Here is a 25,359-nt window from a genome sequence, read left to right on the forward strand (position 1 = left end):
GGCAAAGACCCCACGTCTGTCTGGCCCATCCCGGTGAGACTGAGAGTGTCAGGGCAGGCACACAGAAGAGAGAATCGATGTGATGAGGCTTCCTAGGTTTGGTGCCATGGGTAGCATTTGATGATTCTTGTAGGAATTTAGTAGAAAAGAGATTTGCTGGTGTCTCAGATAGAAGGGAAAGCTTTACAGAGGAATCAGACCGTCAGCTAGATCCTGATGGCAGAAAGTAAACCCAGTGAGGATGAAGGGAGAGGTGCTCCAGGCAGAAGGGGTGTGGTGTGTGCAAAGGTGCAAGATGGGAGAATTCTCACCTCTTGAGTTTTTTGAGTTATGTGGCATGGAGTACTGGAGAGAGTGCAGCCTACTCCAGACAAACTAGCTCTTCTTCCTCAGGCCAGTCACCTAATTTTCTTAAGCCTCAGTTTCCCTCTTTGTACAGTGGAAATTTTATATGATTTCCCCCTTGTATAATAGGCATTTTATAGGGTTGTTGAGATTAGAGACAGTGTATATAAAGTACTTGGTTCCTCAAAACCACTAATGTAAGTTAGGTTATCAGTCTAACTCAGGTTCCCTCTCAGAGTATCCTATTTTCCTTTCTAATTGCACTTGAATCAACTGTATGTGTGTGTGTGTTTCTTTAGTTTGTTTCCTAAGTTCCATGAGGACAGAGATAATGTCTGTTCATCTCAACTCTCTCTTTAGCTCCTGGGACAGGAGGCACTTGAGAAATCTTTGTTCAATGAATGAATACATAGAGGTGTAAGTGGATAAATGAACTCATGAATAAATGAATAGCGATATCTATTTCTGTGCCGTGATTCTAAGAATCTCAGGGAAAAGATCTCTTTTCTCTAATGAGGGGGCAGGTTGCTAAGGCAGGAAGAGGTTTCAGAGAGCACAGTGAGAGATCACGGGTCCTCTCTGGGTCACCAGGGAGAGCACCACACGTCCGCTTTGCCTCCTACAGCTGCACAGAACCATCTCTGAGAAGGAAGGAAATTAATTACACAAACTTTCAGTTCAGCTGGCCCCAGGGTTTTACAGCCCAGATTTTTCTGTCTTGCTTCAGTCTGGCATGCTGCTTCACTGGTGTGACCTGTGGGGTGCTAAGTGGACAGGGACACTGCATGGTCACCATGCTGCCCAGCAGTGCCCCAAAGGGAATTTTAGGACTTTCCAATACTTAAGTCCCATGCCTTAATGCAATGCAATAACCCTTTATGTAGAGCTGGGAAGAAGAGGGGATACATAATTGCTGGGCATGTGATATGTTCCATGATGGAGATAAGGACAGGGACTAGAGGGTACAGAGGAAGACATATGTCCCTGCCTGTTGTGAAGCAATGTATGTATGGCTGGGTAATATTTATAGCTTTTCAAAACATGATTACACATGCCATTTCTTTTTAGTCTCCTTGATATTATAGAAATCGGGAAAGTTTGCATGATGTTTGTAATATTTGTTCCTATTATACATAGGGAGAAACTGAGACAACTGGGGGTGGTTCAGGACATAGATCTGGATCAATGTCGGACTCAATAGTTCTGAGTCTGTTTTGTGCTGCTGTAACACAACACAAGAGACTGGCTAATTTATAAAGACAGGAAATGTATTTCTCACAGTTCTGAAGGCTGTGCAGTCCAATATCGAGGTGCTGGCATCTGGAGAAGGTCTTTTTTTTTTTTTTTTTGTACAAAAGGTCTTTATTGGTGGGGGGAGGGAGGCTGCAGAGCAGCACCGAGGAGGAGAGAAAAGAGGAGAGAAAGATAAGGAGGGAGTGGGGAAGAGAAGAGAGAGCAGAGAAGAGCGAGGGGGAAGAGAGAGAAAAGAGAGCAGAGAAAGGCGGCAGAATGAGGTGAGAGACAGGGACAAGGTCTTCTTGTTGCAGCCTCTCATGGTGGAAGAGGAGAGGGAGAGAGGAAGAGAGAAGGAGGAAGGTAGAGAGGGGGAGAAAAAAAGAGAGTGAAGGATGGAGACAAGGGGAGAGAGAAAGAGAAGAGGATCAAACCTGTTCGTTTATAGCCCTCCAGGCCTGATTCCTTCTCATGAGGCAGCACCTCCAAACACTGTTACACTGGGGATTCCAACCATAGCAGTGGCAGATAGGAGCACGCTGCCCAGAGCTCACCACTGTCAGTTTAGGGATCTTTCTTGTGAACTATACCGCCACTCGCCTTTATGCTGGGCACCAGTGTGAATGTGCCTGCAATGTCACCATGTCACAGAAGGTGGGGGACCTACTGTAACACATTTCCAGTACTTTTCTGATGAAACATGAGAATATGGAGGTCTGGAAATGGGAAGTTAGGTCCTGGTCTGGTGCGATGTGGTGTTAGGGATCTGAACCCTTTCGTGCTGTGCTTTGCCATGTGTGGCTTTCATTCCTGAGGTCTTCTCATGGTCCGGCCACCATGCTACTGTTGTTATGGACAGGATGATGACACAAGGAATCAATTGAGACTCAAGTACTCAAAAGCCCTGAAACACAGCTACCCTTAGAAGCCAGCAGCAAATCCACAGTAATTCAAGACTAGCCAAGATCAGCACTCCTGCCATAGTTTATGAGACAATCAGCAATGGATTGTGTGTATTTCACATCTCACACTTTGCAAAGCATTTTAACATCTATTTGCTCTTCACGACGCTCTGGAAAGGTAACGTGAACAGGTCTTAATATAGTTATTCCTACTGAACACTCATTCAAATCAGAATCACTAGTAGAGAGATAGCATGCAGAGACTGGGGCTAATCTTGTGATGTGAGCCTCTCTGAGCCAGTGTCCTCACCTTTAAGCCCTGTGCAAGCATACCTGTTCACTCTGAGGTTGCTGTGAGGATAGCAGGCATCTGGCAGGTATACTGAAGTTATTATCAAGGCTTACCTCTACCTCTTTTAACTGGTGTGTCCTTGGAAAGACACTTCCCTATTTTGGGCCTCAGCTTCCTTTCTTAAGAAAACAGAACGTTTGGACTCACCAATTGCTAAGCTATCTTCCAAATTTCCAGTTCTTTCAGTCTGGGATTTTTTTTTTTTTTTTTTTTTTTTTAACAGAAATAGCTCATGTAGGAGCTCTGGTTAGAGCCCGCTAGCAGTGTGTCTCAGAAAAACTTAAAAACATTTCTTTTCTTTCTTTTTGGAGACAGGCTCGCTCTCTTACCGGGACTAGAGCAACAGGGCCTCAACCTAGCTCACAGTAACCCCAAACTCTGGTCTCCAGCAGTACACCTCCTTCCACTGTTAAAAAGTTTTGACTCCCTGCATTTGTAAATTAGGCATACACATATGTAGCTTACTGAAAAGGCAGGGCGTGGATTGAATGAGGTCCGTGCCTAGTACCCACAAGTGTGTAAATTCCTCAACCGCAGGGACCCATCTATTCAGCAGAATTTCAGAATGTCCTGAGGACTTCAGAGGGCTCGCCACAGGATTAGGTAAGCAAGTTCCTGAAAAGAATCAGAAACAAGACCTGGCTAAGCATTCAAGAATTGTAAGCATTTAATAATAATTATCATTTTTCACACCAGCCTACAAAACTCCTGGTGTTCAGTAAACGGTCTGATACACACGTTCATCAGGGGCTGCGCAGAGCTTGCCAGGATGAATCCTGTGAAATCAGTCCCCACAGGGGTATCTCTCAGCAGGAGCACACGCAGGCCCTGTGGTTGCCTTTATAAACGAAGCGAGGGCGGGCAGAGCCCGCGCCTAGTTCCGGGTCGCCGCCACCCGCCCTCCGGGCCCGGGGAGGAGCACGGACCCGGAGGGCGGGCCCACCGCGGGGGTGGGGGAAACGCTGGCCAATCCGGGGCTCCGTTCGAAGGGCCAAACAGCGCGCGGCTTACAAAGGCGGTGGGGGGCGGGGCCTCGTGTGTGGGGCGGGGCCTCGTGTGGGGCGGGGCTGCAGTGCCCGCGTTGACCGCCCCGCCCTGGCGCAGAGAGGGTGAGCACGCCAATGTGCAGAGTCCCTTTAGCTAAAATGTCATTTCAGATTGGACAAGTACTGTAAGTGACCCTCCTCTCCGTCCCACGTGAGCGCCAGGGGCTTTTGCAGGCGCGCAGGCTCTCAGCGCGCAGGTCCAGGAAGAAGGTTTCTCCAACCCCAGAGCGCACCCAGCTGGCGCTTCCCTCCCCTTGCTCCTCCCCCAACTCCTCCACCACCTCCTCCAGCTGCTTAAGTCTCTCACCCGCTGGGTCCTTGGCTCCCGAGACGTTTTTGAATCCCCTGTGTCCTCTCCTGGGTGAGGTGCGCGACCACTCAAGGGAAGGGTTGGCCTTTACCGTATCTTCAAGGCGGCCCATTAGATGTTTGGAACCCAGGGTGCTTCGTCTGCGGTCGCTGTCCAGTTAACTATATTAAGTTCCTGTTCCTCTTCCCCTTCCCTTCCCCCTGTCCTTCCTCCTCCTTTAAGGACGTTTGTCCAGGCAGTTTTGGAACCCTTTAATTCAAGTCTGGCTACTTGAGGCATATTGAGGCCAGTGTTGCTTGTACCCTTAACCGCTTCCAGCAGCTCATGATAATGTTCAAGGTGCAGTTTTAGTTTAGATAGGAAACGTTTGCTGAGTAGGAAAGGCCTAGGGATTATCTTTCAGTTTTTATTAATTTTCGTTTTAGTTAAGGATCGGCAAGATGCAAAAATGGATGAGTTTCCCTAATCATTGGTCTTTTTCCACTGAAGCGCTTCTTATGCCTTCACACAGATTTCATCCCTAGAGTAGGGAATCAGTTCTGTACAAGACATCAAGAGCGGCTATCCTTAGGTTAATTTTTAAAGTATGAGATGAGGAGTGGCGAAGTGATTATGCTTTTTAATAACAAATCAGTAAGTAAGGAAGAAAGTCTTATTCTGTGACAGTTAGTTAAATGGTAGAGTTTTGCATTCTTTAGTTTTTTTTTTTTTTTTTCCGTTGTTTTCTCTCCTTTCCCTGATTATTTTCCTGTTTAAATTGCTGGCTGGGTCTTCTAGCCAGATGACTGCCCTTTGGTCTTCTGGGAGTCTCCTATTAATGTGGCCCTCACGAGAGGCTGTTCATCTTATGGCCACTGGCCGGGCTCCTGGAGGGGCCAGCTGAGGAGGAACTCCCTAGTGGGAGGCCTGGAGGATTACTATTAAGCATGATTAGGGTAACAGAACTCGGGATGGATATTGAGAGTGGGGGGAAGTTGGGAGCCCCCAAGGCTGGACTTGAAAGACAAAACAGGTGTATTGGGAGAAGGCAATAATGCAGAGGGTGGAGAGGTGGGTCTTTTTGGATGAAATTAAGAAATTTACTGGGAGGAGACTGGGCCTTCTAGGCTGTGTTAATTTTTGCTGTGGTTTTTGTCTTTTCCCGGAATTGGGTTTCCTTTCCTAACCTTCCACTTAGTTCCAGTCACAGTCAATTACCAGATGATTTTTAAAACAATTTGAGGTAGTGAGTCTTGCCCTTAAATTTCCAGCCAGAGAGGGACCTCCCAAGGGAATTTGAAATGATGATTTTACCAGAATGTGTTACAGAGATCATTTAACCTCTCACCTGCCCATGTTTTTGTAAAGGTGAAACCAGGTCAACCCAGGAGATGTGAGAAGCAATCATACAAATCAGTTCTTTCTTCATTCATTTGTTCACTCATGTTCTGGGTCCAGCACTGTGGTAGGCTCTGGGAAAGTAAAGGTGAATAAGCTTTGATCTCACCTTTCAGGGTTTCATCCAGTCTGCTTCAGTCCAGTTTGATGAGTGAGAGTATAGGACAGTGTGATTAGTGCTATGGCAGGGAATGCGGAAGAGAAGATTATTGGGGGTTGAGAGGTCTCATGTCCAATATGGGGGTTGGGGAAGACTTTCTAGAGGAGATGGATCTGGAGCTGTGTTCCAAATCATGAGTATGAGTGGGCTGGAGAAAGGGAAGAAGGTTTTATGAATTGGAAACAACAGGTACAGATGTGTAGAACCTGGTTGGTTAATGTGGCTGGACAAGGAAGGAGGGAAATCGCCACATACCAGGCTGGGGAGGGTGAAAGGGGCTGGTGAATCGTCTTGAAGGAGTGTGGAATATATCTCCAGGGCAATCAATAACACTGTTATATTTATGTTTTAGAAAATTAATTCTGGCTGCAGGGTAGAGAATGAATTGGAGTAGTGAAGTCTGGAGAGATGGGTAGGTAGAGAGTGTAATAGTTACTGGAATGGAGAGATAATAGGCTAACAGAATGGTTAGGAATTAATTACTGATTGAATGTAGGGGATGAAAGGGTATAGCAGTAAGGTGTCAATGGAACTCAGAAGCCATTCTCAAGTGAGATATTTTTAACAGCTTTATTGAATAGTTGACATACAGTACACTGTGCATATTTCGAGTGTCTAATTTGAGAAGTTTGGACATATGTCTATAACTGAGAAAACCATCATCACAGTCAAGATAAGGAACATCTAATCACCCCAAAGATTTCTTGTGCCCCTGTGTAATTCCTCGCTGTGTTATCTTGTTCAGTAAAGTGTACATTAAATCTTTTGTCCATTAAAAAATGACCTGATTCCTGAGTTTTGAGCAGTCTTTGTATAGTTCAAGTTCTTTATCACATAGGTGATTTGCAGACATCTTCTCCCATTTGAATATTTGTCTTTTTATTTTCAATGGTCTGTTTTGAAAGCAGAGTTCTTAACTGTGATGAAGTCTAATTTATCAAGACGTTGTGAGGTTGGTGAAATCCATTTTCTCAGTTTGCTTTTTTTTATCGATCACACTTCTTGTGTTGTTTCTGAGAACTCTGCCTAATCTAAGGTCTCAAATATTTTTATCCTTTTTAAAAAAGAAGTTTTATTGTTTTGTGTTTTTGATTAAATCAATGGGCCATTTTTGAATTAATTTTTATATATGGCATGAAATATGGAGCAAAGTTTTTGTGTGTATAGCCATAGCCATAGCCATAGCCAGTTTTTCCAGCACCATTTGCTGAAAATCCTATCCTTTCTTTCTTTTTCTTTTTTTGAGACAGAATCTCAAACTGTTCCCCTCGGTAGAGTGCTGTGGCATCACAGCTCACAGCAACCTCCAGCTCTTGGGCTTTTAGGCGATTCTCTTGCCTCAGCCTCCCGAGTAGCTGGGACTACAGGTGCCCGCCACAATGCCCGGCTATTTTTTGTTGCAGTTTGGCCGGGGCCGGATTTGAACCTGCCACCCTTGGTGTATGGGGCTGGCACCCTACTCACTGAGCCACAGGTGCTGCCTGGTATTATTTCTTAATTGTTTAGAAGGCTTCCCTAGTGAAGACGCCCAGGCTTGGAATTGTTGTTGTTGTTTTTTGGGGGGTGGGGTTAAAATACAAAATTATTTGATAAAATAGGTTATGGACTGTTCAGAATATGTTTATTTCCCCCCAGCTTTATTGAGGTGTTATTGACAAGTAAATATTATACATATTCAAGGTGTACAACATGATTTGATGTATGTATACATTGTGAATTGATTACTACAATAAAACTAATTAACATGGCCATCCCCTGACGTAGTTACCCTTGCTTTTGTTGTGAGAACATTAAAGGTCTGTTCTCTTTGAAAAATTTTAAGTGTACCATCAATTGTTATTAGCTGTGATCCCCATATCAAATGTTAGATCTCTAGAAAGTCTTCTTATAACTGAAAGTTTGTGCTCTTTGACCAATATCTTGCCCTCTCTCCCACTCCCTGCCCCAGTCCCTGGTAACTGCCATTCTACACTCTGCTTTTATGAATCGGACTTTTTAAGATTCTGTATATAAATGAGATCGTGCAGCATTTGTCTTTCTCTGTTTGGCTTATTTCACTTAGTGTGCGTCTTCCAGAGTTTTCCATGTTGTGGCACACGGCAGGACCATCTCCTTTTTTTAAGGCTGAATAATATTTCTTTGTATTTCTATACACCACGTTTTCTTTACCCATCCATCTGTGGGGCTTAAGGTCGTGTTCATATTTTGGCTATGGTGAATAATACGGCAGTGAACGTGGAGGTCAGGTAGATCTTGAGATAGCGATTTCATTTCTTTTGGATCTATACCCATAAGTAAGTTTGCTGCATCGTATGGCAATTCTATTTTTAATATTTTGAGGAACCTCCATGGTGTTTGCCCTAATGGCTGTGTCAATTTACCTTCCCAATGACAGTGTACAGCGTTCTCTTTTCTCCACGTCCTCACCAATTCTTACATTCTTTGGCATTTTGATAACAGCCCTCCTAATAGATGTAAGGTGGTTTGTCCTTGTGTTTTTGATTTGCACTTCCCCAATGATTAGCGATGGTGAGAACTTTTCATACACCTCTTGGACATTTGTATGTCCTCTTTGTGAAAATGTCTATTGAGGTTTTTTTCCTTATTTTTTAGATTAGGTTATTTATTGATTTTGCTATTGAGTTGTGTAAGTTTTTTTTATGTACTTTGGACTTTAAGTCCTTATTTGTGGTACATGATTTGGAAATATTTTTCTAAGTTTCATTTTGAAGGTTGCATTTTCATTTTGTTGGTTGTTTCCTTTGCTGTGTGGAAACTTTAATTTGCTATAATCATATTTATTCTCACTTTTGTCACCTGTGTTTTCCATGTCACATCCAAAAAAATCATTGCCAGGACTAATGTTAAAAAGCTTTTAATCTATATTTTCTTCTAGGAGTTTTAAGGTTTCAGGTCTTACTTTATGCCTTTAATCCATTTTTGAGTTTATTTTTATGTACGGATCTAATTTCATCCTAAAGATCCAGTTTCATTCTTTTACATGTGGTTGTCCAGTTTCCCCAGCATCATTTGTTGAATACTGTCTTTTCCCAATTGGGAGTTTTTGGTGACTTTTTCAAAGATCAGTTGACTGTATATGTGTGGTTTATTTCTGGGCTTCCTATTAGTTCTATTAACATATGTGTGTGTGTTTATGCCAGTACTATAATATTTTGATTATAATGGTTTTGTAATGTAATTTCAGATCAGGAAGTGTGATGTCCTCAGTTTTGTTTTACTTTCTCAAGATTGCTTTAGCTGTGTAGGGTCTTTTGTGGTTACATATGAATTTTAGGGTTGTGTTTTTCTATTTCTGTGAATAATTCCAATGATATATATATATTTGTTTGTTTGTTGTATTAGACAGAGTCTCACTTTGTCGCCCTTGGTAGAGTGCTATGGCGTCACAGCTCACAGCAACCTCCACCTCTTTGGCTCAAGCAATTCTCTTGCCTCAGCTTCCCAAGTAGCTGGTACTATGGGCGCCTGCCACAACACTGAGGAGATCTCGCTGTGGCTCAGGCTGGTCTTGGACCTTTGGGCTCAGGAAATCCTCCCACATCGGCCTCCCAGAGTGCTAGGATTATAGGCACGAGCCACCACACCCAGCCTAATGCCAATGATATTTTGATAGGGATTACATTGAAACTGCAGGTCACTTTGGGGAGTATGGATATTTTAATATTATTTCTACCAATCCATGAATGTGGGATATCTTTCTATTTACATGTGTCCTCTTCAAATTTCTTTTATTAGTGTTTTATATTTTTTGGTATGCAGCTCTTTCACCTCCTTGGTAAATTTATTCCTGAGTATTTTATTCTTTTTGATGCTATTGTAACTAGGATTGTTTTCTTAATTTCTTTTTTGGGTAGTTTCTTTTTTTTTTTGGTAGTTATATTAGCAAATATAAACATAGCTGATTTTTGTATGTTGATTGTGTATCCTGTAGTTTTGCTGAATTTATTTATTAGTTCTAACAGTGGGGTCATTGGGGGTTTTTCACATGTATTATACTCCTTCCTTTTAAATTTGGATGTCCTTCATCTCTTTTTCTTGTGTAACTGCTCTGGCTAGGACTTCCAGTATTGTGTCAAATAGGAGTGATGAGTGGGCGGCACCTGTGGCTCAAAGGAGTAGGCGCCAGCTCCATAGCCGGAGGTGGCAGGTTCAAACCCAGCCCTGGCCAAAAAAAAACTGCAAAAAAAAAAAAAGTAGAAGTCATGAGAAGGGCATCCTTATCTTTTTCCTGATCTTCAAGGAAAACCTTTCAGCTTTTTACTATTCAGTGTGGTGTTAGCTGTGGGTTTGTCACATATGATCTTTATAATGTTGAGGTACATTCCTTCCTTATTTAATTTGTTGAGGGTTTTTAATCATGAAAAGACATTGAATTTTGTGAGATGCTTTTGTTGTCATCTGTTGAGATGATCATATGATTTTTATCCTTTATTCTGTTAATGTAGTGTGTCACAGTTATTGATTTGCATATATTGAACCATCCTTGCATGACAGGCATAGTTACCCACTTGATTATGGTGGATAATCTTTTTATGTGCTGTTGAATTTGGCTTGTTAGTATTTTATTGGAGATTTTGGCATCTGTGTTCATCATGGATAATTTCCTTTTGTTGTGATGTTCATCTGGCTTTGGTATCAGGGTAATCATGGCCAGGTTAAATGCAGTTAGAATGATTTTCTCCCTTTCATTTTTTTGTGAGAGTTTGAGAAATATTTTTATTAATTTTTCTTTAAACATTTGACATAATTTGTACTCTACCTAATGCCCTACGAGTTAGGAGTTTTTCTGCTCTGATGTGAATAGAACTGTTCCTGGTCTGTGTGGAACCCACTGATGGTTCACTCTGATCCTTTTGGGGGCTTTTGCTTCTGGTAGTTTCCCTACATGCTCACAGTGTTTGGTACTCTCCTGAATACTTGAGGAATACTCTTTGCAATTATCAGATGTTCTCCCTCTGTGCAGCTCTCTTGTCTCTGGTACTCTGCCCAGAATTTGAGCCTTTTTAATCTTCATAAGTTCTGAGATTTGTTTCCTCAACTAGAGGTGACTGCTGGGCCTGGCCATCATTCTTCCTTCCTGTGCCCCAGTCTGAAATTGTTTCCCTGGCATTAGACTTCAGCAGTTGCTGGAATTCTCATTTTTTCCCATCTCTCTGCAATTACTCTGTTGCTTGATGTCCAGTGTCCTGAGAACCTTTATTTCCTATATTTTCTTTGTTTTTTTTCTTTTCTTTGTTTGCTTATTTATAAGCCGGGTGGGTAAAAATGGTTCTTGTTGCTGCCACTTGGCTGGAAGTAGAAGCCTTCAACTAGAATTTTTGAAAACAAAAAATAAAAGGGGGACTATTTAAGTATATGAAGAAGGGATTTTGAGAGGTGCTGAAGCCCCAGTAACAAAGGGGAATGTTACCACTTCAGGCCTGTAAGGGCGTGATGAATGAAGTTGTCAGAAAGAAATGTAAGACAACCTCAAATTAGCATAACTTTTTTTTTTTTTTTTTGCCAGGGCTGGGTTTTGAACACACCACTTCCAGTACATGGGACCAGCACCCCACTCCTTGAGCCATAGGCGCCATCCTCAAATTAGGATAATTTTTAATCAAGGAACTATTCAGAAAGAGCAGGGCAGCCTGAATGCCTGGGTTTATTAACAGTAAGATTGTGGTATCCCTAGTTTAAGGAGACAAAGGGAGGAATGGTTATCGGAACCTAAAAGGGGAAATCATGTAGCTTCAAGAGGACCTGTTGTCTTAGACCAAGAGGTGCAGCTAGTTCAAGGCAACCACACAGGCAGAGCGCCTGGCCTTATACTTTCCTCCTTCCTGTTGAGGCTTCTGCAAGGGCCATCATTGCCCAAGCTCATAGGTACGTATTGATAAGATATAGATAACTCTTAAGTTCTAGAAGACAGAGGGTTAAGAGAGTCTTGAAGATCCAGACTGTTGTCTCAGGCAGGGAGGGCATGGGTATGTTGTAGAGATGTGGGGGCAAAATGGCAATAACCTGAGCAGGGAATTATGAAAACTTCTAGATTCCTGGTGACAGTTTCCGGGGCAATGGTCATGCCACTTGCTGAGATAGGGAAGAAATAACAAATGATGTGTTTGGGGAGAAGTAACTTTGACGTATGCGGGAAAATGATATTTCTTTCCCAGACTAATTTTCCCTAGAGGCTCCTACGATCTCCTCTTAATCACCTTAAATTGTTTAGAAAGTTCTTATTAGCATGGATGACTCAGTATAGCAGGTGCATGTATGTGTGGGGTTAGTTTAGGGAGAGTGGGACCATCTAGCAAAAGTCATTCAGGCTCTAATATATTGCCAGTCCCTTGGACAGCTACATTTGGGGCTGAGCTACCCTGAAATCTGTTGCAGACCAGGCTGAGAGCTGAGTAGCTTGCATTGTGCTAAACTGACCATAGCAGAGAGATTAAGGAAGGACTCAGTTATTGATTGGATATTGGTGTATGAAAGTCAAGAAAAAGAAGGAAAAGTCCATAAAATCAAGAATGATTTCGCCAGATCAAACTCAATCTGGTTTACTCAATTCTAGGATTGTAGAATTGTCTATTAGCTTTGATGTTAGAATAAGAGCACAGTTAGGATTTTAAAAAACTTACCATGTGACATCGTGGAAAGAGCATAGGACTGAAGTCCTTCTCTGTTATTACTGGCTCTGAGGCCTTGGGCAGGTGACCTCACTGCTCAGAACCTTAGTTTCTCATATTTTAAGTTGTGGGAAGGATTAGCAAGACCGTCCACCAAGTCCCTGGTACCGTGTCTGGCACAGAATAAATGTTTGTCAGAAATTTATTGATGTGAGATGAGAGCTGGCTCAAAACATAAATCTGAGAAATATTTGGATTTACGTGAAGGTACAAACTGATGATACACAGATAACACTAATTTCTAGTGAACTCTCAAGGGAAGAGTAGGACATGCGACAAGGATTACCTCCAACCCTCCATCAAAGGCGGTTCATAGGGAACCCCCAGTCCCCTGTCTTTGTCCCCACAAGAGCAGGTTATTCTTCATGGCAGTGCCCGAGAGTTTGTTCCCCTCAAGAACAAGTTTTCTTGATGTTGGTGTCAGAAAGTAAATGTTGGGCTGGATAGAGCATCGGTGTGTCCCAGCACAGGGTGCCTCCAGAGGGCCTGGACGACAGCCAGCTAGCCCAGGCGACCTCGTCTCCACACAGTGGCACATAGAAACGGGGGTGACGGAAGGCCGTTCTAGTTATATGTGCTAAGTGCCCCGTATCCCTTCTTCCTCTCTCTTTATTTTAGAAAAGCTGTGTCTTGGAGGAGCAGCGCAGAAACAGATAATAGAGCACAGAGGAAATTATGAGAGCCGTTTCAAAACATTAGGAGGGACAGTCCACAGAAGAGGGTGAAAAGGCTGGGTTATCCTATGGGAGAAAATGTTAGAGGACAGGAGCCATACCAAGTGCAGGTCAGCTCAACACAAGGAAGATCTTTCTTGCTATCACAGGAGCAGCTGCTCTTTGCAGACCTTGATTCGGCACAGAAAGGGGAGGAAAACGCCCTCCAAGCCTCCACTGCAGTCCTTGGCCTGGGTGTCACTAGAGTAAGGAGGGTTTTTTTAATGGACTTTTCTGGAACTCTTGTATGTTCAGTTTTTATACAGCACAGTGGTTCTCATTCCTTACCATCTACCAGGATCACTTGCAGGACTTTTTAAACCTCGGACTGCTGAGTTCCACCCCAGAGACCCTGAGTCCATGGAGATGGACCAGAGCTTGAGAATCTGCATTTCTAACCAGTTCCCTGCTATTACTGATGCTGTTGCTCTTCTGGAGACCACACTTTGAGAAGCACCCATGCTCTCTTCTTTAAAAAAAAAAAAAAAAATACAGAGCGGTGCCTGTGGCTCAAAGGAGTGGGGCGCTGATCCCATATGCCAGAGGTGGTAGGTTCAAACCTGGCCCCAGCCAAAAACTGCAAAAAAAAAAAAATACAAATGGGGTTATACTGTACACATACCGGCTAAGAACATCTTTTTTAGTTAATAATATGTAATTAGCGTCTTTCTTTAGTACCTCCTCATTCTTTTTTAAAGCAGCCATTGATTTATCAATTTTAGCAAGTCTTCTCTTAATAAGCATTTAATTTGTTTCTAGGGTTTTTGTGAGTGTGCTCTTCTATTTACCAAAAAAAAAAAAAAGGAAAAGAAAAAAAGGCATAAGGCACATTTTGTATTTTGTTTGTGGTGAGCCCAAGCATAAATTCTTAGAAGATAGATTCTTAGAAGTTAAACTGTTGGGTAAAAGGCTAGATTTTGAAAACTGACAAATAGTATCAGATGATTTTATAAAAGATTGAAACTGTTACTCCTCCATGAAAAGTAGATGGAAACTGCTTATTTCTCCATAATCTTGCCCAAAGTAGGTATTATCAAAATTCAACTTATGCTTATATTTTTTTAGATGCAAAATCACCTCATTATTTGGATCGACATTTCCACATTATTTGTGAGGCAAACAACGTATGTGTATTGCTTGCATGGTATTTATTTTTCTGTGAACTCCAAGTTTGTATCTTCTATTACAGGCTGAGGGAACGGTGTGAGCAGAGGCACCAGCCTTTCAGTGGGTGGATGCTGGTGGTTTTATAGGGTTAGAGTGTCATGGGTTGAGGTTGGGAAGGGAGAAGGGTGTTAAGGTTAGAGATTCAGCAGCAGCCAGAGCCCAGAGGTCTTTGTTGGTCATATCAAGAGTTGGGACCTTACATTTTTGGGCAGAAGCAGCATTTGTGGTCTGTGAGCTTATACTTGAGCCCAAGGTGATTTTGACAGTGTTACGTTTGTGGAACAGCCAAGTCTGCTATTCAATCTTGAGATAACTCATTCGTTAGGTCTTTCACCTTGGGCCTTAAAGCCACCAGGCCATGCTTCTTACATAAGGAAACATAAGGACAGGCTAAGACCTTGGCCAGCCTCTGGCTTGGCATTGTCTATGAGGAAGGAGTTTTGCACGGTGCCATGGAGAGTGGGTTTTGCTGCTGTACCACACACCACCCTGAGCTCTTCCTGAAATTGCCCACATCTGACAGCAGTCATTAAGGGTGGGAGGTTCTTCTCTCGTAATTTGAGTGACTTTCTGGGAAAGTTGATGATTTTGGCCAATGTGCTAATGATAATGACATTGCTTTGAAGGTCTGGTTAGTTCTGTAGAGAATCATTTCAAAGTTAATTATGTCAGCAAATCAGCAGCAACCTGTTGGAGGTGAAAGAGATGAGGGGATGAAACTACACATATGTTTAACTTATTCAGGACTCACAGAGAGGTCAGGGATTCATATTCCAGAAGGGAGTCCATGTAAGCACAGATCACCTAGTTGCATGTAATTTTCCCTGTTAGAGGCTTAGCTTTGTAGTGGGCGTATTAGGGGAGAGACCATTGGATGCAAACTTCTGCTTTTAGTGAACTCAGGATGTCGGCTGGATTTATGAGAGCTTGACTATGGCTCTACTGGGCCACCCCCTCTCCCTCTGCCTGCTTCTCCTGGATGTGGCCCTGTAGATAGGAGGAGACTGCCTCCAGGGAGGGACTTGCGGCTTCAGCCACACCCCACAAGGAAGGTTTGCTTGCAGTGCTTCTAGAACTCTCCAGAGCAAGAAAGTCCTTATGGGCTTCTTATTTTAGAAGGTATTTGGACATTTGATACATTAATAATCTCCTCCCCTCACAACCTGCCTGTGACTACATCACATGCCTTTGAGCTTGTTTGTAGATATGGAGAAGCGGGGGACAGAGTGTTCTCCGTTAATGTCTGGTGTTTCCTCAGTAGGGTTTATGATGGCGTGGGTGGTCTTTACCAATCCGACCGTGCATGGAGAGGGCCTTTTTAAGCATCAAGGTGGGTGCCCAGGACACCTTGTGTGCCCAGGACAAAGGTTGGTTAGTGCAGGTAGCCAGTCACTTCAGGGGTGTGGTGACAGTCGGGCTCTGCGGCCATCTGTAGCTTGTAGGCCCTGGCATTTCAGTTTCCTTGCGTAAATGGGAGAAACAGTGAATGCCTTGTGGTAGCTGAACCTGTGCACCCATTCTCTGCACAGGGCATGGCTTGGCAGGGCAACAGAAGGCAGGATGAGCAAGCAGAGGGTTGCTTTGTTAGAACACAGGGCTTGGACAGGGGAGAGAAAACGGTGAGCAGGAGGGGGGCGCGGAGGTGTAATCTTTAGTTTCTTTTAGAGATACCTGTGGGGGGATTTGGGGAACATCTTTTGGTGAGTCAGAGTTTTCGCCATGCTTTCTTTAGGACCTCTCCCATGCACGTTGCCTCTGCCGTGGTTGGATTTTTTATTTTCTGCACGGCTGCCGTCGTGCCGTTGTCCGTGTGGCTCTCGGCAGGTGCTGGTGTTTGGCCACCTTTCCAGGCTGGCCCAGTCTGGATCCGGATGGCTACCTCATATGAGGCAGGCCTGGGGAAGGGTGGGTTTGACTTTTCTGCCTTTTAGAATCCAACTTCCAATTTAAAAGGATGGCCAACTTTTCTACTGTCTTACTGATTTAAATACGATGGCCCCTGTGAGGTCACTTCTTACTTGTGTTTAAGTAGAGAACCTGAAAAATACTGAGTCTGTGGTGCAGGGGATCAGAACTGTTGGAACAGTAAATGAAAAATACTGAGTCTGTGATGCAGGGGATCAGAACTGTTGGGACAGTAATGAAAGCAGCAGACTGGTATCTCCGTTAACCAACTAGCTTTGTTCTGTGCAGAAAGGTGGAGCTAGGGTGGGATCTCAGGACTGACATTCATTTTCTGTTCCTTCTCTGTATTAGGGACTTTTCCTGGGCAGGGTGTTACTTGTTGACCGTGGTATATGTCTGCATCTTTCTTTCTGCTCCCCTCCTCCCATCAGTCAAGGGGTTTCTTAGTTTCTTCTGAATCCTCTCACCCTCCTCTTCCTGCCCCTTCAGTGTCTTCCTTCCCTTCCCCCTCCCTCCCCCTACTCCCCCCGTGCCCTGTCCCCCCGTGTTTTCCTTTCCCTTCCCTCCTTTCCTCTTCCTCTTCAGATGCTTTTGACCTTGTTCTTGGTCTGTAGCAGGCCAGGTCCTTTGCTAGGCATTCGTGTTAGACATCAGATGGTCCTGGCCCTGTAGGAGCCTGCCTAGATGGGGGTGTGGCTCAGCCTCTGGGCAGCTTTCAGGGAGCAGTGTCCCTGCTTACTCCTGTCCTTCACTCTGATGCCACAGAGTGTGCTGGCCACCCCAGACTGGACTGGAAATACACTTATACTCCTGTGTACGGTCTACACCAGGCCACAGGCATGTCTGGATGAAAGACAACTTGTGCAGTTGCTACAAACTCCAAAAGTTGGGGAACCCAGGAAGTATCTGGGCTTCTTCTGAGTCAGTATTAGCAGCATGAAAACTTACAAGTGTCTCCCTTTGTACCAGAAGACTGAAAAAGAACTGGGGAGGGGGGCGTTGGAGACGGCTTTCCACGGGGAGAGGACAAGCTGTTAGCAAGCTGCTCTGTTCCTCCCTTGCGTATTGTTGGTGGAGCTTATAGAGAACCAACTCTTAAAGCCACATTAGCTCTTCCCTTATTATTCCAAGTTTTCTCACCATCGTAGAGCAGGTGAGACGTGTTGAAAGTGGTATTCAGTCCTTTCTGTGAAGGAGACAGCAGTGGACAAGCCTAGCCCATCACTGATCTTTCTCTTTCCAATTGTACCAACCCCCTGATTGCAATGTAACTCATTAAATAAATTATGTGGGGCTTGTGTACATGAACTCCCAGCAACGTCCAAAGATCAAAGTTGACAGAGGACACTGAATTCCTTCCCAGGTCCCTGGAGCACTGTTTCTGTGGGTTGTCACCAAGTCTGTCCTGGAGGAGCAGCTCCTTAAGAAACAGGCCATAAGGTAAGCTCAGCCACAGTGGAGGGCTGTAGACCTAGGAAATAGTCTTTAAGGAGGACGAAGGGGGAAAGCACCAGCACAGTCCCCACGTGGTCAGTATTTGTAGCATGTACCCCCTTCGTAGGATTGCTGAAATCCTTTTGCAGAGAGCAGCCTCCAGTGCCCAGGCACCGTTCCTCTCTCACTGTGCGTTTCAGCAGCCTACATGCTTGTTGAAGAGTCAGCCGTGAAGTCTGTGGTTTCCTGTGGCACATTTCTCGTAATATTTATACAGGCTATCATTTAATGAACTGTATAAATATTTGTCACATAGAGCAGTCTTTTGATCGTAAGTGGGGACTGAACGTCAGGCCAGTCCATGCTGGGGACTTGGACAGGCGGTTGTGTCTGCCCTTGGGAAACGCCTTGTGGAGGGAGAAGTCGCTGCTTGTCGGGGTCTGTGCGGCGCAGCCCAACTTTCCCGCTGTTGTTTTTCTTCCTCTTGGCTGTCCCTAGTCCACGTCCTCATTTCTGTGTGCCTGACCCCCCTCCCTGTACTCCTAGCAGCTGTTTTCCTTCACAGCGCATTCATCTTTGCCTAAAACGAATAAAATGGAACCACAGTTCCCACTCTAACCACTGGTAATGCAAGTCTTTGGCATGATACAGACTCATCCGTGAATCCCAGCCCAGCGCCCTGCCTCTGTGCTGCGGGACTTCAAACAGCTTTATCTCTGAGAATCTCAGTATCCTTCACAGGGAAGCGGGGTTCCCATACCTGCCTCCTCGGGTTGCTGTGAGGATTAAATGAAATCATGAAGTTGTGCAGAGCAGAGCTCAGTGAAAGCTGCTGTCACTGTTACTGAACAAGTGATGAGAGGATTGGGTTTTCAGTTTTGGCTCAGTGTTGTGGAAAGAGCCCTAAGCTTCTGGACGAGGCAAGGGTTCAAATCCTGGTGCTGCTGTTTACTGTTTGTGTGACTTTGGGCAAATTACCCCCATACCAGTGAGGTGTGATGTGGCCGTAGGTTTACCAGCCTGCTTGGGTTTCCATGAACGGGGAAATGGTTGACCTGATGAGGATCCTAATCCTTTTTTTTTTTTTTTAAACAAATTGGAAAAGGAAATAATGTTTTTCATTTTGCGGTTACTTTAGTTTTTGAGTCTAAGAGCTACTAGTTGAATAAGGTTTGGAGTCCAGGTCACAGTTGATTGTACTTATGACCCCAGGGCCTGGGCATGGGCACAGTGGGGGAAGGGCAGGGGAATCCATGTCGCAGACAGTCCCGGGTCGGTCGGGCTTTTATACCTCACAGTTGAGTTTCAGGGAAGCTGCCCAAGGCTTCAACATCCTTGCTTTCGGGTTCTAGGTGCAGAAACAATCACAAAGAGATAGCTTAAAACTATTGTGATGGGCAAAGTGGGGAAATATATGGGTAGGATCTATTTCATAGAAAAATATGAGCTGGGAGGAGTTTGTGAATGGTGCTGGGAGCGTTTGAGGACTTCCTTGTCTCTGTAGATTTCACTCTTCGGAATGGTGCCTTGGTTGTATGTTATAGAGTGGCCACTAGCATTGCGGAAGGTCAGTCTCTGAAGGCGAGCATCCTGGGTCCCGAGTTAGCTGACCTTAGGTACAGTCGGTGGGGGCCTAGCAGAGCCCCCAGGAAACAGGCATTTAATATGTGGAACAATGTTTGGGGGTAGCAGAGCATCCTGAGAAAGGCTGTGGACTGCGAGCCAGAGTATTGCCTCGGTAGGACATCCTGCAGCAAGTTACTTCAGCTGTCTGGGACTCACGTTCCTTATCAGTAAAATGGAAATGACAATGGCTATTGTCTTCAAGAACTGTGGTCAGGATTAAGAGTGGCATTGTAAGCAGGCCACTTCGCAGAATATCATATACATAGCAAACAGAGTACTTTTCATTATTTGCCCGATGATGGGTTTTAAGGATAGCTGTTCATTCACCGAGTCACAAAGACTTACTGAGTTGTTGCTGTGTGCCAGGCACCGGGCCCGCAGCCGTGGCACAGGCAGCAGTTGGAGTAAACCATCTAATCATGAAGCTCCTGTCCCTCTGTGAGGCGGGGGTTCTCCTGAGGGGGCGGCTCTTCCCTGGGTTCAGAAACCAGAACTGGAGCAAGCCCAGGCCTAGCTGTGGAAACCTGCCTCTTTGATTTTACTGGAAGGGAATCTGGAGGTGGGGTAGTGGAGGGTGAGATGATGCTCTCCCTGCAGAGGAAGCCCGGGTCAGAAGTGAGCAGCTCAAGTGTGAGGGCCCAGGCCAGGCCATGGGGCATGTCTCTTGTCACTGGGGCTGGGTCGGGGTAGAGACAGGCCTGGGTGCTGGCTGGCCAGGTCTGTGTAAGCCAGAATGTTCCTGATGATCCTTCATTTCCAACTCACTTCTTTGTTTCTTATGTGTTTAGAACAGTCTTGCAAAGTTCTAGTCCAAGGCCAAGTGCTGTTGGCAGGCTAGGATCAGCACCCCTGGGGGCCGTCGCAGTGAAGACAGTGAGAAGCCAAGAGGGCATCCCAAGTTCAGTAAGAGGATGTGCGTGGTTTGTAGATGGAAAGTAGGACAGCTGGCTTGGTCTGTCTACCTCTTATTTGTAGGTAAAGAAGCTCTGAGCCAAGGGCTCATTCCTGTTTTGTCAACCTGATGCCTGGTATAATCTGTGTTTCTTCTAGTCTCAGATGTCACTGGTTGCAAGATGCACCATTATTTCAGATTCCACTAAGAACAAAGGAGAATGCTACCAACTATAAGATGCCATTGATTGTTAAGATTCATCCTGACTTCAGAAAAGCTGCATGTGAAACAAATGATTGCCCCAGGATTAATAAAATTAATAAAATTAGTAACATGTGGTGGTAAGCGCTCAGTAAGTTTTTGCTAACTGGGTGAATGAGACTCTAGTGTCAACCTTTTTTAATCTCATGGCACACTCAAACCTATAGTTAGACTTACGTGGTACACTTAAATTATGTTGATTAAAAGCAAAACAAAAGAATAGAAGAATATATTTACTGTGCCATGAACTTCTTTGAAAAATAATTTATTAGTAGTCTTCAAAAGTTTTTGTGGCACACCCGTTGAGAATCACTGCTTTAGAGATTAAACCACTAGTGCATGTAAGTACAAACCTAGAGATTGAAGCTAGGACGGCGTGAACCTCTTCATCCTTGTTTTCTCTTAATTCATGGATTCAGTTTATTCAGTAAACGGTTTACTGAAAACCAACTATGTGCTAGATGCTGTGCGTGGAGCTGGGGATGCAGAAATCAACCAGTTCCCTTTTCAGGGGCCAGGCCAGCAAGGGAGGCACACAGGGAAACAAAAAAGTTTCAACCCAGAGTGGCAAATCTTAAAAGAAACTAGGGACAGAATACTGTGTTGGTTCCTTGGTCTGAGTGCAGGGATGGAGAAAGGCAAGGAGGTCTTCCCCAGAGAGGTCATGGCTGAGCTGGGCGTTAAAATCTAAATCTGTGATCACCAGGCAGATGAGGAGAGGAGGGAATTAGGAAGGGATGAGCATGTGATGGGGGTGGGCTGTAAGCTGAGGGCCCTTGAGAGCCAGAGAGGAGTTTGGGAGGGCGTCAGGAGCTTGCAGTGAGAACGGGCAGGACTGTGCTAGGTGGGGCTGGACGGCAGGCAGAAGGAAGCTCCTGGGCTGCGTGCTGGGGGCCTTAGGGTGTATCACCCCCATGCTGGTGATTTTCAGTTGTCCTAAGAAAGGGCAACTTTCTGGCTCGGCGCCTGTGGCTCAAGCGGCTAAGGCGCCAGCCACATACACCTAAGGTGGCGGGTTCAAATCCAGCCCGGACCTGCCAAACAACAATGATGGCTGCAACCAAAAAATAGCTGGGCGTTGTAACAGGCGCCTGTGGTCCCAGCTACTTGGGAGGCAGAGGCAGGAGACTGGCTTGAGCCCAGGAGTTGAAGGTTGCTGTGAGCCCTGAAACCATAGCACTCTACCCAGGGGGACAGCTTGAGGCTCTGTCTCAAAAAAAAAAAAAAAAAAGAAAGGGCAACTTTCAAAAATAATTTATTAATGATCTTTAAAAAGACCCTTAGAGGGACTGCTGGAGGAAGGGCTAGAGGGTAGGGCAGGGGTGGCCTTTGCTTCAAACAGGAGCAGCTTGGTTTTTATCTGTTTTATTTAAATTTTCTTCAAGTGAAGGAAAGGTATGGCTGTGGATGAATAAAAGAATAAAGGATTTGACAGTTGGTGCTCATGGTCATCTGGCGTCCCTGAAGGGATGTGAGTAAGGAGAGGAGGTGAGGAGGGAAGATGTGTCCTGACCGTGGTGCTGTGAAGCACGGATGAAAAACATCAAGTATTATTTCTGTAGTCTCCCCATTGTCTTCTTCACCTGCCAGTCAGCCACAAAGCCAAGAAGGGACCCACACAGTTGGGAAACCGTTGTGATGACTTCAGAAGCAGTCACCTTTAATGAAGTTGGGTTTGGTTGTAGTTTTTCTTTACTGGGATAAATAACCAGCAAGCAGTAACTGTGTGTCTGCTGGCTGATTTTCTTTTCGGATCCCCTGGTGTGACTTGGCTAAGGAAACATTGTCTTTCTGGAGTTGTAGGGTGCAGGACAGCTGCTCAGGTTGAAATTAGATCCTGGGGGCTAAGACTGTCCCAGCTCACCTGGGGGGTTGTAGTGTGTTAAGGCTTGTTCTTATTCTTTGAAAGGCCAATTTTGAACATGAAAGCATCTGTGAAATTCTGAGTCACGTGGGCTACTCTGACCAAAGGAAATTACAGCCATGAAGGCCAAAGAATTCCTGAGTGTTCTCTGGTCAGATTTCTTTGTAACTCACTGGGGCTCTGTAAGGAAAACAGATTGTCTAAATAATCCCTGTTCTGTCTCCTTCGGGGTTCTTCCAGTTCCCAGTTACTTCATGACATGGCTGCAATATATTAGCTGCTTCTGTGAATCTAGACTATAAGCTTATAGAAAAGAAGGAAAGGGCAGGATTGCACAGATGGGGGACTTCAGGTCCTGGCCATTCCTCGGTGACGGTGGTCAGTCCCTTAACTTTGCAGAGACCTGTTTCTCCATCCGTATAATGTACATCGTTACAATAATGTACAGCTCCTTGTGAGGGTGTGGACCTAGCATTAAGCAAAAAGTTACTTATCTTTTATCCCCTTGACCAACTGTAAAACAGATTTAAATCTAGTCACCTCCTAGAGTGGTGGTGAGTGGAGGGAAGAAAGTCCTTTTCACAGGGCTTGCACATGAGAGGTTCTCGGCAGATGACGTGGTGAATGAATGGCTGGTGGGGAAACTAAGATTCTTTTCAGAAATGTTACCCGACGAAGAGGGTCCTGCTGCCTTGCCTGTCCCTGTCTGCCAAAGGCAGAGACAGGAATTAGTTCCAACTAGCTTTATTATCAGAAGGCCAGCAATTCTGGAGAACAGCAAGCATGGTTTCTTGATTCTGGTCTGTCTCAGTTATAATTCTAATAGTTTTTATAATGAGAACACAAGGAAACAAACCTAGAAAATTTTAACTTTATCTGATAGGAAGTAACATCAAAGTAGTCTCCGTTCAAACAACGCAGAATGTTTAAACAGCACAGAGGTAATTTTTACTTTAACAAAATATCTAAGAGAATTATTAAAGAAAACATCTCTCATCAAAGCAACCTTTATCTGCCATATCACAACACCTGTTGTCTGTGTGTGAGTACTTCCTCCAGTCCCCCGAGGCGAACATCCTCGTAAACTTGGAGAAGCCTTAACTAGATGATCGCAGAGGGTGTGTGGGGAAGGCCGCTCACATGAGCTCAGCTTCTCGGACTCCATCTGGCAGGCCGCTTTCTGGCTTCCGTGCTCCAGCTCCCGTCCTGGTTGGTTCTTATCCACCGAGAGTAAACTCATCTCTCTTGCCCCCAGATTCCGAGTTCTACTACTCTTGCTGACAGCACTCATCACTGCTTTGCTTAAATAATTATGCAAATACTTAATGTCTGACTCCTTTCCAAAGATGGAAACTCCGCGTCTGAGGCTGGTTGACCCACCACCTAACTCAGGGCCCACCGGAGTGCTGTGAGCACTAGGAATTTTTGTTGGATGTATAAAAAATACTAGGTGGCTGCACTTCTCATCTCCTGCTTTCGAGATGCTTTGTGGCTGTCCTTCAGATTGGCTTGGTCTTCACACCATGATTGTGTTTGCTCCTCACAGGCGGAGGGACTGCGATGTCTGGCAGAGAACTGGAACCAGCAAGGTACTACGTGGGTGTGGACGTTGGAACAGGCAGTGTCCGTGCGGCTCTGGTGGACCAGAGCGGCATCATTTTGGCTTTTGCAGACCAGCCCATTAAGAAGTGGGAGCCCCAGTTCGACCACCACGAGCAGTCCTCCGAGGACATCTGGGCTGCGTGCTGTGCTGTCACAAAGGTATGGACGAAACTGGGTTCCCACCTGTCGAGTTTGTCGTGCGTCCCGTGGTGCCACAGACTATCTTGGGGGAAATTTTAGATGCAGAGGTGAGCAAGACGCAGGCCTTGCCTTTGGGTTGCTCACAGTACAGTGGTAGAGACTGATAAACAGCTGAAATATGGCTTGGTAAGAGCTGGAAGCAAAGTAACTATGGCTGGAGCTGGACTAGAGCTGGCCTGAGGGGCCCAGGGAAGATGTGGCCGAGGGTGTGGAAGCAATCGCTTCAGATCATAGCCAACAGGTGCCATGTTTTTATTGTGTGACAAATGCTGTTATCTTGCATCATGTAGCTGAGTCCTCATGTGACTCCATGAGAGTTATCCTGCCACCCCTGCTTTATGGGGGAGATGGAGGCTCTGAACGGAGAGGTAACTTACAGTTATAGGTCATACAGTATGTAAGTGGCAGAGGTGGGCCTGAAACCTCAGCTGTCTCCAGAGCTGCACTCTTACTAATCAGTAGACTCTCCTGCCGCTCAAGTGGACAAGTCAGGGGAACTGCATTTTGGGCAGAGGGTACAGCATGAGCAGAGGCACGGTGGCAAGAACACATGGTGTGTCCTGAGAAAGCCAGGGAGTTGGGTCAGACTAGGGCATCTCTGATGTATGCCAGGCGGATGTTCACCTTGAGTGGCCTTGGGTTGGATTCAGCCTGCCGGGCCATACCAGTTCATTTGTAAAGTTTCACTTGACTGTTGATTTTATATCCTAGTGGTCAGGAATGGCCAAGATTCTTTTGTGTTTTTATCCAGAGAGAAATATAAAATCCTGGATTTCGTCTTTTCCCTGTTCCTAGTTTAGTTCCTTAAATATTCATGAGATGCTTGGTAATTTGCAGATGGACAATTCACCATTCTGTCCCTATTGATCAGGCTGTTTAAACTTTAATGAGCTCTGGGCTGCTGTCAGTGCCCCCGGAGAAGAAGGCAGAGAGAGGAGGAGAGGGGGGTGGGCAGCACGCGCCATTATACCGGAATAAAACAGGCATCTTCTCTCCTGCCTGTTTAATTTTCCTCATCTCTCCCCCTTTTTAGCCCCCGCCCTGGTGAGAATCTTTTACTCTTTTTGCCTGTGGGTCTCCTTTGTTCTTCTAACATGCAGCCTTGCTTGCCATTAAGAAAAGCATCAAGGAAAAAATATAATTCCCTGATGAAAAGGTACTTTAAAAAAGGTCTACTCTAAGTACAACTTGGTTTAATGGTAGATTTTTAATCATCTCCCAGCGGCAGCTGGCTCTTCGTGTGTTTGAGCCCCATTAGTCGTGTAAGTGCTGTGGGCGTT

The 25,359-nt window shown here is 45.0% G+C and overlaps 1 protein-coding gene across 5 annotated transcripts in view; it reads left to right on the forward strand.

The window, feature by feature from the left end:
* The first annotated feature begins 4,141 nt into the window (after positions 1–4,141).
* Positions 4,142–25,359, forward strand: part of FGGY (FGGY carbohydrate kinase domain containing) — a 417,013-nt gene continuing 395,795 nt past the window's right edge. For 4 of the 5 annotated variants that reach the window (XM_012807209.2, XM_023515085.1, XM_023515083.1 and 1 more), the window contains exons 1-2: positions 17,538–17,639; positions 23,823–24,037. In XM_012807209.2, the coding sequence (XP_012662663.1) occupies positions 23,837–24,037 (201 nt within the window). In that variant the 5' untranslated portion in view covers positions 17,538–17,639; positions 23,823–23,836. Of the gene's footprint in view, positions 4,245–17,537; positions 17,640–23,822; positions 24,038–25,359 lie in introns of those variants that run through there. The other variant, XM_023515082.1, reaches the window with a different exon arrangement.

Source organism: Otolemur garnettii, unplaced genomic scaffold, assembly GCF_000181295.1.
Source record: "Otolemur garnettii isolate 467f Iridium unplaced genomic scaffold, OtoGar3 scaffold00066, whole genome shotgun sequence".
NCBI lineage: Eukaryota > Metazoa > Chordata > Mammalia > Primates > Galagidae > Otolemur > Otolemur garnettii.